General features: G+C 43.1%; 1 protein-coding gene across 1 annotated transcript in view; it reads left to right on the plus strand.

Annotated features, from left to right (window-relative positions):
* The first annotated feature begins 1,506 nt into the window (after positions 1-1,506).
* Positions 1,507-14,825, plus strand: part of CDHR5 (cadherin related family member 5) — a 32,936-nt gene continuing 19,617 nt past the window's right edge. The window contains exons 1-8 of the mRNA XM_074998554.1: positions 1,507-1,594; positions 1,851-2,029; positions 7,267-7,317; positions 7,678-7,770; positions 9,532-9,633; positions 10,774-10,884; positions 11,107-11,280; positions 12,823-12,913. Coding sequence (XP_074854655.1) covers positions 1,507-1,594; positions 1,851-2,029; positions 7,267-7,317; positions 7,678-7,770; positions 9,532-9,633; positions 10,774-10,884; positions 11,107-11,280; positions 12,823-12,913 — 889 coding nt within the window. The remainder of the gene's footprint in view (positions 1,595-1,850; positions 2,030-7,266; positions 7,318-7,677; positions 7,771-9,531; positions 9,634-10,773; positions 10,885-11,106; positions 11,281-12,822; positions 12,914-14,825) is intronic.

Raw genomic sequence — 14,825 nt, forward strand, 5'->3', positions numbered from 1 at the left:
CTAAGTCTACACTAGAGGGTTCTTTCGAAAACGCTGGGCCTTTTTTGAAAAAACCTGCAGCGCCTCTACCTATAAAATGTGTGCTTTCAATATTAAGCTGAAAGAATGCACCACTTTTTCTGGCAGTCCTCTTCCTCTCCCAGCTGAGGAAGAGCTCCTTTTTCAAAAGAATCTTTCAAAAAATGCATGTAGATACTCCAGGGGCCCTTTTTTTTGACAGATGGGGCTGCCAGTTCACCAGGTAGCTCTGTTTGCTGAGCTTCTGGTTGGCCGTTCTGTCAAGAGAGGGGACAGACTGCTCGGCTGCTCTCTCAACAGAGCAGATTGCTCTCTCAATCTGCTTATTGTGTGTGCCGTGGTCTTTCGAAAGAAGTTTTTGCAGAAGAGACCTTCCAGAAGAACTTCTTTTGAAGGACCACTGTAGTGTAGCCCTAGCCTCAGTGAACACAGACCCCTAGCGGGCTTTGGAAAAGGAGTTCCCACCATCCCAGGAAGACTGATTACAACACGAATTTTTGGTTTTGTTCAATTCTAGCTGAAAGTTTTGAATTGCCACAAAACCACAAAAATGCTGACAACCCATGTTTGTGGCTTTTATCATGTTTGTGGTGGTTTGGAGAAAGCAGCCACTTTCCAAAGGTTTTATTTAATCAAAATCCCAGTTTTCCAGGGAAAAGTGTATTGACACAGATCTTCAACCAGAACCCAAACCGCATCTCTGTACCTTATTTCCCCACAATTCACTGGAGAGGTGAGGCTAAACCTCCCTTTCCTCACTTTGTTTAGAAGTTGAACTCTTCAGGTCAGAGTATCCAGTACTGGGTTACAGTGGGGCCAGGCCCGCACTTGGAAGGGGGTCTGGCACCCAGGTTGTGGCCCTATTAGCTCTGCTCAGCCTCTTCCCCTTGAGGCCACACCTATTGCTAGGCGGGGCACAGAAAAACTGATTTGCTCTAGGCCAACAAAGAGAAAAGTGGTCAAGCTAGCAGAGAACACAGGCGTCCTGCTGGTTCAAACAGAAAGCAAGAGTTCTGACTCCCAGCCCATTGCACTTCTATGTTCTGTCACTATGACCCGCCAGGGCACACTCTGCTGACTGCAATAGCACCTGCCACTAGGGAGCACTGGCCAAAACAGAATGTGAAACGTGCCAACTCCGACCCCAGCTGCATTTATTTGGGGGCTTTCAACCCCAAATCCTAAAGCAACTGGAATACTTCTGCGCCGCTGGGAACGCTCAACATTAAAAATCCAGAGCCCAGAAGAGTGAGGGATTTGCCACTTGTTGCATTCTGAAACCAGGAACCAGTAAATAAGTCATAAATAAAGTTAAACAATAAGGCAGAGAGGCAAAGGTTGAAGTGCAGCAGGAGGGAGTCTGCTCCAGCCGTGCAATGTTCTTTCTCTCCTGGAGCCATGAAAGCGTGACAAGGCTTCAGTGACCGCACAAAGAAAAAGCAGCGGATCAGATTTGCTCAAAGACGGGGGCTTCAGTCTGCTTCTCACATGGCTGCTCCTAACCGGTTCCCTGCTATTGTGCTCCTTCTGCTGCTGCTGCCGCCATTAGCACAAGTTCTGGCACAGAGCAATGGAGGTAAGTCTGCATCAGTGGAGTCCTACGAGCACAGAGAAAGTTTTCCCTGGGGGCAGGTTATTCTGCAACTGCCTAGTGCAGGGTGTCTCACGCCTTCCGCCGAAGCAGCTGGTGCTGAGCCTGGCCAGCAACAGGATACTGACGTAGCTGGACCATGAGTCTGATCCAGTCTGATGGTTCCAACATCCAAAACACAACTGGCTGATAAGTTCGGGCCAACGTGGACACACGATTGTGTTTTTTTTTTTGACTCTAGGATGCTCTGTGGGAAATGACAAACCCAAAATAAATGAGAATAATCTACCTGGGGCTTTTGTTACCAACATCACAGTGGACCCTGGTGTCACGGTAACAATTGATACCTCCTCATCTGACTCCAGTTGGTTTAGAATTGAAGGCACAAACTTGATTCTAAATGATTCCTTGGATTATGAGGTAAGTTTATTACTGGGAATAAAAGAAATGCTTAATAGCTGAGTTAATGTTGGAAAACTCTTCATAGAGTACAGATCACCTGAAACAGAGACAATCTGAGGGTCACAGCATAACTGGTTTTTAAAATGGCGTCTCCTTTTCCATTTTATGGACATTCGTATGTACAAATTGCAACCTTATCTGTCTTTCTCTGTCTTAAACTGAGGGCCAAGGGAAAACCAGCAAATTCAGGGAGAACATGGCTTGGACACAGACATCCCACAAGGCAGGATATAGGAAAGGGGATTCCCTATCTAGTATAAAGGAGATAACAGAATTTGATAAAATGTAATTTGATAAAAATACAGATAGGAACTGAAGTGAACAGTTGAATGAAAGAGTGCCGTTCAATTACTTCATACAAAGACAGGTTACTAAATACTGACAGATTTAATAAGTGCTTTTATACAAATGCTAGAAGCTAAGGTGGGTGAACTTGAATGCCTGGAATTAAATGAGGATACTGATACAGTAGGAATCATGGAAACTTGATGGAGCAAAGATAATCTTGGTAATACAAAATATATAGGGATGACAAAGTAGGTCTCCCTGGTGGTGGAGAAGCACTGTTTGTGAAATACAGTAAAAAAAAGCTTAAATGAATCAAACTGTGCCACAGACTTCATGCGAATAAAAATACCATGCTTGAATAATAAGAATACAGCAGTGGGACTATACTACTGAGTGCCTGACGAGGATGGTGACAGTGTTTGTATAAAGGCTCAGGAATATCAGAGAGGCTAGATCATCAGAAAACACACCACCACGAAATAACTCCCTACTGACTCGGTATGTGTCACCTGAGGAAGGATGCAGAGTTAAAATGTCTAGACACCATTAATGACTTCTTGGAGCAACTAGTCCTGGAATCCGCAAGAGAGAAACAATTGTTGACTTTGTCCTACGTGGCATACAAGTCGAAGAGCTGAATATTGCTTCTCCTGAGCAATTCAGCTAATATAATTAAATGTAATACCCTTGTAGAGTGGAAATACCAAAGAAACCCAGCATGGCAGCATTTAATTTTAAAAAGGGAAATTACACAAAACAGAGGTTCAACAGAAATTAAAAGGAACAGTTACACAAGTGAAATGCCTGCAAGTTGCACAATTTTTTTTAAAAAATGCAACAATAGAACGCTCAAATTAAACACAATACCAGCAATAATTAGAAAAGTAAGTAGACCAAAAAAAAGACACCATGGCTAAAACTCTTATTAAAGAGGTGATTAAGAGAGAAAGAGATATAATTAAAAGTTACAGGTCAAATCCTACTGAGGAAAATAGAAAGGAGCATAAAAGTATAAATTGGGCTTGCCCCAAAATAATTGGAACAGCAGCAGCAAAACACACAAGTGACAGGAAACACAAGAACCCCTTCCTCCCCAAAATCAATGGGGATTCTGGATAATCAAAATGCTATAAGAGCACTCAAGGAAGACAAGGCTGTTGTGGAGAAGCTAAATTAATTGTTTTCACCAGTCTTTACAGCAAAGAATTGGAGGGAGATTCCTACACCTGAGACATTCTTTTTAGGTGATAAATCCAAGGAACTGTCCCACATCTAGGTACCAGTAGAACAGGTTTTGGAACAAATTGATATATTAAAACAGTAGTAAGTCACCAGGACCAGATATCAGAGAGGTAGCCGTGTAAGTCTGTAGCTTCGAGAACAACAAGAAGACTTGTGGCACCTTATAGACTAACAGATATTAGTTAGGATCAGGACCAGACAGTATCAATCCAAGAGTTATAAAAGAATTCAAATATGAAATTGCAGAATTACTAAATTCTGTATGTAACCTAAGGCTTAACTCATTCTCTTTGCTAGATGACTGGAGGATAATTAATGTAATACTGATTTTTTTCTTCACTATCATACAAATTGGTTAAAGCTACAATAAAGAACAGACTTAGACATGGGGATGAACAAGATATATTGAGGAAGGGGCAGCACACTGTTTCTGAAGGGAGCTCATGTTTCACCCAATCTATTAGAATTCATTGAAGGTGTCAATAGGCATAAACTCATGGAATACTAGAACTGGAAGGGGACTCAAGAGCTCATCAAGCCCAGTTCCTTGTATTCACAGAAGGACAAGCGCTGTTCACATCATTCCTGATAAACATTTATCTAACCCTCTCTTAAATATCTCCAACAATGGAGATTCCACAACCTCCTGAGGCAATTTATTCCAGTATTTAACTACCCTGACAGTTCAGAAGTTTTTCCTAATGTCCAACCTAAATCTCCCTTGATGCAATTTAAGTCTCTTATCCTATAATCAGAGGTTCCAGAGAATAATTTTTCTCACTCCGCTTTGTAACACCCTTTTAGGTCATTGAAAACTGCTATGCCCCCTCTCAGTCTTCTCTTTTCCAACTAAACAAACCCAGTTCTTTCAGGATCCCCTCATAGGTCATGTTTTCTAGACCTCTAATCAGTTCTGTTGCTCTTCTCTGCACCTTCTCCAATTTGTCCACATCTTTCTTGAAATGTAATGCCCAGAACTGGACACAATATTCTAGCTGAGGTCTAATCAGCACAGAGTAGAGCAGAAGAATTACTTCTTGCATTTTGCTTGCAACACTCCCGTTAATGCAGCCCAGAATGATACTTGCTTTTTTTTTTTTTTTGCAATAGTCTCACACTGTTGACTTTTATTTAGCTTGTGATCCATTATGACCCCCTAGATCCCATTCTGCAGTACTGCTTCCTAGATAGTCATTTCCCAGTTTTAGGTGTGAACTGCTCCTCTCTAAGTGGGGTAATTTGCATTTGTGTGTATTGAATTTCATCCTATTTACTTTAGACCATTTCTCCAGTTTGTCCAGATAATTTTTTTAATTATAACCTTATCCTCCAGAGCACTTGCAATGCCTCCCAGCTTGGTATCATCCACAAACTTTATAAATGTACTCTCTGTGCCATTATCTAAATCATTGATGAAGATAATGAACAGAACTGGTCCAAAAAGTAAGCCCTGCAGAACTAATTTGTTATTGCCTTCGAGCATGAATTTGAAACATTGAGAACTACTCTTTGGGAATGTACTCACCTTATAGTACAAAGCCACATTACAGTAGACCCATCTATGTTGTATTTCTCTAGTTTATTGATTAAGAAGGTCATATGAGACTGTACCAAATGTTTTACTAAAGTCTAGGTGTACCGCATCTACTGCTTCCCCCTTATCCACCAGAATTATTTTTCTATCAAAGAAAGCTATCCAGTTGGTTTGACATGATTTATTCTTGACAAATCCATGCTGACTGTTACCTATCACCTTAATATCTTCCAGATGTTTGCAGATGGATTCCTTAATTATTTGCTCCATTATCTTTCCTGGCACAGAAGCAAAGCTGACTGATCTGTAGTTTCCTGGGTTTTCCTTATTGCCCTTTTAATAGATGGGCACTATATTTGCCCTTTTCCAGTCTTCTGGAATCTTTCCTGTATTCCATGGCTTTTCAAAAATGATAGCCAATGGCTCAGATACCTCTTCTATCAGCTCTTTGAGTATTCTAGGATACTTTTGATCAGGTCCTGGTGACTTGAAAATATCTAACTTTTCGGTGAAAACCAAAACAAAGTTGTCATTAAGCACTTCTGCTATTTCCATATTTTCTGTTATTGTTTTTCTCTGTTCATTGAGAAATTGGCCTGTCCTCTCCTTGGTTTTTCTCTTGCTTCTAATATATTTACAGAATGTTTTCTTGTTACCCTTTATGACTCTAGCAGATTGAGCTTGTTTTGTGCCTTGGCCTTTATAATTTTGCTCCTACATACTTGCATTATTTGTTTATATTCATCCTTTGTAATTTAACCTAGTTTCCCCTTTTTAGAGCACTCCTTTTTGGTTTTTAGAACATTCAAGATCTTCTGGTTAAGCCAACGTGGTCTCTTGTCATACTACCTATCTTTTTCATGCAGTGCAATATTGTGTGCTCTTGCACCCTTAATAATGTCCCTTTGAAAAAGTACCAAGTGTCTTCAACTGTTTTTCTTCTTAGTCTTTTTTCCTATGGAACCTTACCTACCAGCTCTCTGAGCTTGTTTAAGTCTGCCTTTTTGAAATCTAATGTCTTCAATTTTGCTGTTCTCCTTTTTACCATGCCTTAGAATCACAGCTTCTATCATTTTATGACCACTCTCACCCAAGCAGACTCCCACTTTCAAATTCTTAACCAGGCCCTCCCTATTATTAAAATAAAATCTAGAAGAGTCTCCCATCAGCAGCTTTCCATCTTCTGTCTCCAATGCGTTTCAAGAACTTGTTTGATAATCTGCTGTGCTGTGTTATTTTCCCATCACATCTAGATAGTTGAAGTTCCCCATCAGCACCAAGTCCTGTCCTTTGGATGATTTTGTTAGTTGTTTAAAAAAAATTCTCATCCACCTCTTCTTCCTGTAATAGAGCCCCTACCATGACATCACTCTCATTTTTACCCCTTTTACAACCTTACCTAGAACAACAAGAAGTCTTGTGGCACCTTAAAGACTAACATATTTTGGAGCATAAGCTTTCATGGGCAAAGACCCCCTTCATCTGATGCATCTGATGAAGCAGGTCTTTGCCCACGAAAGCTTATGCTCCAAAATATCTGTTAGTCTATAAGGTGCCACAAGACTTCTTGTTGTTCTTGAAGCTACAGACTAAACACGGCTACCTCTCTGAACCTTACCCAGAGACACTCAGGTCTGTTTCCTATGTCCTTCTCACTTCAGTGCACATATATATTTTTTAATATACTAGTCAAAGCCTCCCTTTTTTCTCTGGATACCCTGCCTAAGCGAGTTGGTATCCTTCTATATCAATATTCCAGTCACGTGCATTGTCCCTCCCGCGGTGAGGCAGAGCACGGTGGGCCGGGAGATGGGTGGCGGGGTGCTGATGTGGTTAAGCAGAGCACAGTGGGATGGGAGATGGGTGGTCAGCTGTTGCCATGGTGAAGCGGAGCACGGCGAGCTGGGAGATAGGTGGCAGGGCACCACTGCGTTGAAGCAGAGCACGGTGGGCTGGGAGATGGGTGGCGGGGCGCTGACATGGTGAAGCCGAGCACAGTGAAGAGTGGCAAGAACATGTGCTCAATTACTTTCCTGCATCAGGGCCTGAATCAGCCATGCCTGACAAGACTATTGGTGTCCCAAGGATTTTTTTAAATGACAGACTTTCTTTTGGTTTTTTTAATACACAGAAGGACACTGTCTTACTAGTAACCCTGCTTTGCCAGAGAGGGGGTGTACAGGTGAGTACGATTTCTAATATGCTGCCACATTGCTAGACAGAAACAGACCACCAGAACTTGGCTCAGATGGTAACTATGCCCCACATGGACCCTGCATGAGAAAACTGCTCACTCTCATGGTTAAAACGTTGCCTCTTCTCCTGGAAAGAGTAAAAAAGTCACTGCCCACCTGTGGGTTTTTGGTGCCAGTATATCCAAAATGAAACTCAAGCCTTGATTCAGTATACAGCCCAAATGCACCCGTGGCCCAGATCCAATTCTGAGCCTCACAGTGTCTCCTCAGTTCATGTCGACCAGCCAGTGCTGCTCCTGTGTTACTTTATTAGTGATTTCTTTCCCTGTTTACTACCTCCCCACCAGGTCAGCTCTGTGAATGTCATAGTGACAGTTGGCAATTTGAACGACAACAGCCCAGTATTTAAGGAAACAAATATCACTGAAAACGTTCCAGAGGTAAAGTTTTTATGAAAGTGTCGTCATAATAAAAGGAAGATTACAGCCCAGATAATTCCAATGCATGTGGGACTCTAATATAGGCAAGAGGAAAGTGATTTATAAGCTTGTACGTGACCTGTTTTCAACCACTATCAAAGGATGTGTAGGAGAGGAAGACAACAGATCCTTTACATTTCAGGTTAGAATTACGCCCCCTTATGGTCAGAAGTGTTGAACCAGTCCTGCTTCTGCTGAGTCCAGAGATTTTGTTGTACAGGTGTGCTCACGATTTCCAAAATGAAATCAGTCCTTAACTTATTTAGCCAAAAATCAAAGCACAGAGAGAAAAGTGAACTGAAGCCAAGAATGCCACACCTCATGTTCAGCTCTCCAGGAGCGTGATTTATGAAACCTAGTGCCCAGTACATATTACAGGTCTTTCTCTGATGATTGTCAAATCTCCTAAAGTAATTGCACCTCCCACCTCTACAAGACTGCCTTGAAGGATCCACTTAAGTATCTTGCCTCTAGCTGTCACCTTCCTTGGGGCATGATCCTCCTGCTCCAGACTTAGGCCACCAGTTTCTGCATCTTCCTGTGATCATCTCAGCATTACTGACTTTAGTTCAGCACCTGCAGTTCTGCTCTCTCAGGGCAACAACAAGGTTAACCAGTGACCAGCCTTCAGAAAGCAAAGTCCCATTTAGTTCAAACCAAAAGGACTGCCCAGAGAAGATGGATTTTAAAAACCAGTTTATATGCAGGCTTAGCTCAGCAGGTGTAACTCATCTTCGATATGTAGACCCTGGCAGGTTTCAGAACACTTAACATCATCTTGCAGAGTCTGTCCCTCTTGGCCACACTGAGCAAAGGATATAAGAATCAGTTGCAGTTACAGCTTGGAAGTCTTGATTCTTTAACCAAGCTATGGAAGTTCTGATTCAGCCCTGGTGTGTCAGCCAAGAGGGCAGTTGACACATGTAGACCATGGAATTTTAGAACACGTGTTTTTGCTGGCACTATTTCAGTTCAGTAAAGCCAGAATCAACAGGTGCTTTAGTGTAGACAGTACTCTGCAGGCATCCAGCATTTTTACCACCAAATCAGTTACATGTGGTCAGTGGTGGCAGTGGGAAGTCTCTCTCTAAATTCAAAGCACTGACCCATACAGAAGAAGGGAATTAGGAAGAATTTATCAATGAGGATATTATAATCCAGTGTTTTTCAACCAGGGGTATACCAAGGTCTTCCAGTAAGTACATCAACTCATCTAGATATTTGCCTGGTTTTACCGCAGGCTACACAAAACACACTAGTAAAATCAGTACAATCTACAAGTTCATTCAGACAATGACTTGTTTCCACTGCTTCCTATGCCTTATGCTGAAATTTAAGTACAATTTTTCTATTGCAATTTGTTTATTTGATAATAAGATGGTAGAAAGTCAGCAAGTTTTCAGCAGTAGTCTTCTGTGATATTTTTGCATGTTTTTATGAGTAAGTAGTTTTTAAATGAGGTGTAACTTGGTGGTTCTCAGAACACATCGGACTCCTAAAAAGGGTACAGCAAACTGGAAAGGTGGAATGGCACTTGTTTCAAAACCTTAGATACCTTAGGACAGTTTCTCAACCAGTGGGACGTGTACCCAAAAAAAGTATGGGGTGCGCTTTTTTTTTTTTTTAAAAGGGGGTACTTTATTTTAAAAAGGTTGAGAAAAACTGTTATAATTAGCATCTGACCATTTACCATAATAAAAAAAATAAAACATTTATTTTCAGGATACCAAAGTGAAAACGGTCATTATACCCATGAATCGTGTAACTGCTACTGACAGTGACCTGGACGTCATAAATTATGAACTTAAAGCGATTACCCCAGCGGTGAGTATGATTGTTGCAAAAACATACACTCTTTGTTAGTGATTTGCACTGGCACTGACTTTGAGACAGAAGGCCAGCTGGTTCATTCCACCAGAGGTGGGTATTTCTACTGCTGGAGCACACGAGATTTCCAGAAAGATAAATTATCGACAGAACAAGGAAGGAGGGCTAGTGGAACAGAGAAATCCATGTTTTGCATAATGAATTCTTCAAACATTCATACACCGCTTGAAAATGTTACCAGAGCACCTATTCAACAGTAGCATTAGGTAGTGCTTTAAGGCCTACACCAGGCTAAGGAGCAATTGTGCTCAGCTGGGTTACAAACACAGAAAGAGCCAGGCACTGTGGTGACAAGCTTAGAATCTCAGTAGGCCCGGAGACAGAGGGAAAGGTTTTACAGATAAGGGACTGAGGCACAGAAACATGAAGGGAGTTGCCCAAGATCACACAGGAAGACTACAGCAGATACAGAGCCCCTCAGTCCAGAGCTGTAGCTGCAAGATCAGCCTTCATCTTGAATGATTTTGTTGAAGGACCAATGGAAAACATACGTTGAGTCAAATTGGTGCCAATCTGGAGTATTCAGGGTGACACTTTAACTAGAAAAAGACTGGTAAAGCTTTTCAAACGACAAAAGAGAGACTCAAGTAAAGGCAGATGAGGGCCAAAGTTCTGCATACGTTACACTTCTACAACCTCATTGATCTTAGTGGAGTTAAACGGGTGCAAATGACTTCAGAACTGTACTCATCAGGCCAGATTCTTACTTCTGAATGGTGTAAATCGGGAAGAATGCTATGAGAGGTGCTGGTGTAAGTGACAGCAAACCCAAGCCAATTATTTCCAAGAAGACAATGGGCCAAACATTGCTTCTTATTAAACTGATTTCAATCTGCATCCTGTCCCATGATATGTTAAGAGAAGAATGTTCAAAATGCCAGTAACAATCCATACTGACATGCCAGAGAAGATTCATTTTACTAGACCAAAGAATCTAAAGCATCAACAGCTGAATGGTACCTGCATCTCGCCTATAAATACCCAGCCTTGAATAAGGTATATGTTTAGCGGCTAACAGTATTTCAGTGCAGATCTGTGGTGGTGATCATCTTTCCCCTCCTCCCTCTTATTTTTCAGGAAGCCACTGATTACTTCAACATACAAGGAGTTAATAACCCAGCCATTTACCTGCTCAAAGCCCTGGACTATGATAAATATAAATTTATGCAGTTAGTCTTGTATGCAAGGGTGAGTTTTATAAGTGAGCAAAACATCTCATTCACAGCTACCACGTCCACCAGTACAGCTGTACTTGTCAGATTAATCACAGTTGCAGGGCTAGATCCTTCACTTGTGTAAGGTGGCATTGATTTACACCAACTACGGATCCAGCCCATTACATTTTGCTGGGGGTTCTAAGGTTGGAAATTTGCCTTGCATGTAACAGGAATATTCTGATTTTCTGCCTAGGATGGGGCACCCGACAACCCAGACACAAATGTAGCCAATGCAACGATAAACATAAACATCCAGCAAGCCGACATCAGACCTCCCTGGTTCCAACCATGTGCTTTCATTAATGTGGACGAGAAAGTTTGCATCAACAGTGGCTACATTGGAAGGGTCAACATCTCCGAGAAAACGGTGGGCAGTGCGCATAGGAGCTTATGCTTTCAAATGGCAACCCAGGTCACATCGTTAGCCCCACAGAGTAGGTTGAGGCCCAAGTGGTGCAGAGGTCTATGGCCCTGGCTCCTGGACTCATGTGACATTGGAACCTCAGCTTTAAATTGTTAGGTTCCTATCTCCACTCATGGTGTAGAAACACTTGAAACATAAACTAGGCGTAAGTCAAGGCAATGACTTCTGAGTCTGCAGACAGCCTTCAGCACAGCCATCCGGGAGGAAGCCAACTAGTCCTGCACCTGCTATCAGTGAGCAGACCAGGCTCACCCCTTGGGGAGGGGAATTTCCATATGTGGTGTGCATCTGGTCATCCTGCCTTCTGTTGCTGGAAGGGTGGATGGGACCATCACTCCAGTTCATCCCTTAGCTGGGGTGCAGGTCACAGGGACAGAACCAATGTCAGGGCGTGCCTAGGGCCTCAATCCAGCCCTCACTATGGTGTCCTGTCTCCAGAAAAGTTGTGCGTCAGCTTGGGAGAGATGCCTCCTGCTGCACCCCTGTGATGCGACCACATCTTTGCCACCACAATACCACACCAACCATGCTTCTTGATTAAGTTGACAGCATGGTATTGCCTTTCTGTGAGACAAGGGCATGGTTACAGAGCCAGCCTTGGTGTACCTAGCAAAAAAGATTGCTCAGAAAGACCTTTAGGAACTGAAGGTTTTGTAATGAGAGCTCTGGCAGCTCCCTCTCAAAACACAACACTGTGGACTCTCCACTCCCTGACGCACATGGACAAGCTCAGTTCACAAGGTGCTTGGAAAATCTGTTCTGCATCAGAGACTTGTACTCGCTGGTCTCTATCTTGCCCAAGTGCAAGCTACAGGCTTGAACCCTTTGTGATGTTTGTTCAGCGCTGTTCCATGAACAGAGAGACAGGAACATGCATCTGACGATGCGGATCTTTGTCCACGAAAGCTTATACACGAGTAAATCTGTTAGTCTGGAAAGTGCTACAGGATTGTGTGCTGTCTGTGTCATGAGACAGCTCTTTTCCTGTCTTCACACCTCACATGGAAACCCCTCAGAAGAGGGTTACAGTCAAACACTGTTTTCCTCTCTGCCCATTTGAAAGTATCTCCTGCAGAACAATGCATGTTAGGAAGACTGGGACAAAACTCAATGCCCTGAACAATAGGTCACCCTATCTCCCTATGGACCATGCCAATACCAGTTGTATCACTTAGTCATGAGCAATACAGGCTTTGACACCCACCAGATTAGGACAAGCCAATGCAGTAGCAAGTCAGTCAGCCACTTAGACTGGAAACTCCCAGCAGCAGAGAACTTGTAGTTTTTGACATGTACCAAGAGCAATGAAGGAGCTACGCAAGCCCAGATCCTACGCTGCATTATCTCTGTTCTGCAACAGCCAACTCCTGGCAATAAGCATTGTGTTTGTGCTAACAGAGTGCATGGAGCTAAGTATTATTTGGATTGGAAAGTTCTGAAGGCACCATGTGTTTTGCTTTTACGAGTCTTGCCTTGTTGTTGCAGACTGAACCACTGAACCTGAAACCTGGGCCCCTCTATGCCATTGACCCTGACTACACTTTGAATGAAAAAATAGTGTACAGCATTGTTGACGGTGAGTAAAGCCCCTTTCTTTCCAAATACTCATGTCCACTGGCAGTGCTGCCAAGTTTCTCCGGCTATATGCACTGGGGGGAGGAACCTCGAAATATATTGCCATAGCAATACAGCTGCAGCAGAAAAATAATTATTTGCAATTAGTTGCTTGTATTCCTGTAGTGTCTGTCCCAACAGGACAGAATTAGGGTCCCCATTATCTGAGGTGCTGTACAGACATACATTGGGGATTCCTGTGTTTCTCTTCTCTTTAACCTGTAGAGATGGGAGCGAAGGAGTAGCACATCACTACAGCTAGAGCTCAGTGAAGAGTGTTTGTTGGGGGAATGTTTTCCTCTCAGCTGAAACAGATATTAATCCTAACGGCTGGGGCTGACTTTTTCCATTACAGTCACACTGATGTGTCCAGTCAGTCTTCAACCAGCCTGAACCAACAGATTCTGAAATCCTCTTCATTTTCATCAATGATTTTGTATTCACACCCTTGCATGGTGCAAAAACTCTAACTGAGATTCCAGATGTTAGTCTTGGTTTCAAATAGAAGCATATTTTGCAGTTACCATACAGCACGTTACTTCAGTCAAAGTTGCTCTGCTACTTCTTAAAAAAAGGGGTCAGTTGGTTGACAAATGCAATTCACCCTGCTCGGACAGGTTGCTCATTCTCTGATCTTTATTTGTTCTGTAAGGCATGGCATAGCTACATACCAGTGTTCCCTCTCATTTTCTATGTCCATGTGTGGAATGACTGTTGTTGTGTGCAAGGAACAGGTATAAATGGGGGAGTGTGGTCAAAGCCCCCACTGCCCAATGGGGGCGAATGGGGAGGCCTCAAGGGAAAGTGTGTGAGACAGGGGCTAGCATGGGCATCCACAGGGTAATGCATCAGTTAAAAGTCATTCTGCACCCAGATAGTGCTGCGGGGGGTGAGGGGTTTGGGACAGAGCGTGGGGAGAAGGAGCTCAGTCAGGACTGGGGCACAAGGCTGGGGATGATGGCTCTGGCTGGGGTGCAGGTTGCCCTGGGGAAAAGAGGACTATCCCAGTGCTCTCTCACCACAACAGCTTGGGCTGAGGCAAGAGGTGCTTCGTCTCGGCAGCCACAGCTTCACCAAGCACAGCTGGGGGAGGGGTAGGTCCGGCTAGGCTGGGTGGGACCAGGGAAGGGACGCCTAACCCTCAATACCAGAAGCTCTGGATTGGATTGTGCCATCAAATCAGGGGGTAGGAAGCAAAAATGTCTTCATTGCTTCCCACAGCTGGCATCAATAAAGCACTGGACTGGGACCCAGCAGATTTAGGTTCAACCTGACTTGGCCCTTCAAACTTTTTGGGTGACCTCAGCCAACAGTCTTTCTGCTTTGGTCCCACCCTGTGCCCTCCCTATGAGAGCTGAGGAGAACAACTCATTTAGCCTTTTAGATTGTAGGCTCTTTGAGACAGGGACTAGCTGTTATGTTTTCTATATACTAGAATAGAGGGGCTGACATATCTGGTAGGGCTACTAAGTGCCCCTGTGATAGAAATAAATAAGAAGCAGTGCTTTCCAACCTCTTTGGGCGTGTCTACACTTGCATTCCTCTTTTGCGAGAGGCATGCAAATGAGGTACAGATTTACATAAAAAGGGAAGGAGGATTCTTTCGAAGATGGGGTTTACTTTCAAAAGAGCAGTGTCTGCACTGCTTTTCCTCTTTCACAAGAAGCTCTTTTGAAAGAGGAATATGCAAATGAGGTGCCAGATAATGTAAATTTGTACCTCATTTGCATTTTCAGTTTCCCTTATTTGCATGCTTCTTTCGAAAGAGGAATGCCAGTGCACAGACACATTTTCAGTCAGGCTTGCACGTCTTGCTGTTGCTTTCATAGTGCTGAACCCACACTTCGAAGTAGCTCTGTGTCCTTGTTGCATGT

This window comes from Carettochelys insculpta, chromosome 6, assembly GCF_033958435.1.
Source record: "Carettochelys insculpta isolate YL-2023 chromosome 6, ASM3395843v1, whole genome shotgun sequence".
Classification (NCBI taxonomy): Eukaryota; Metazoa; Chordata; order Testudines; family Carettochelyidae; genus Carettochelys; species Carettochelys insculpta.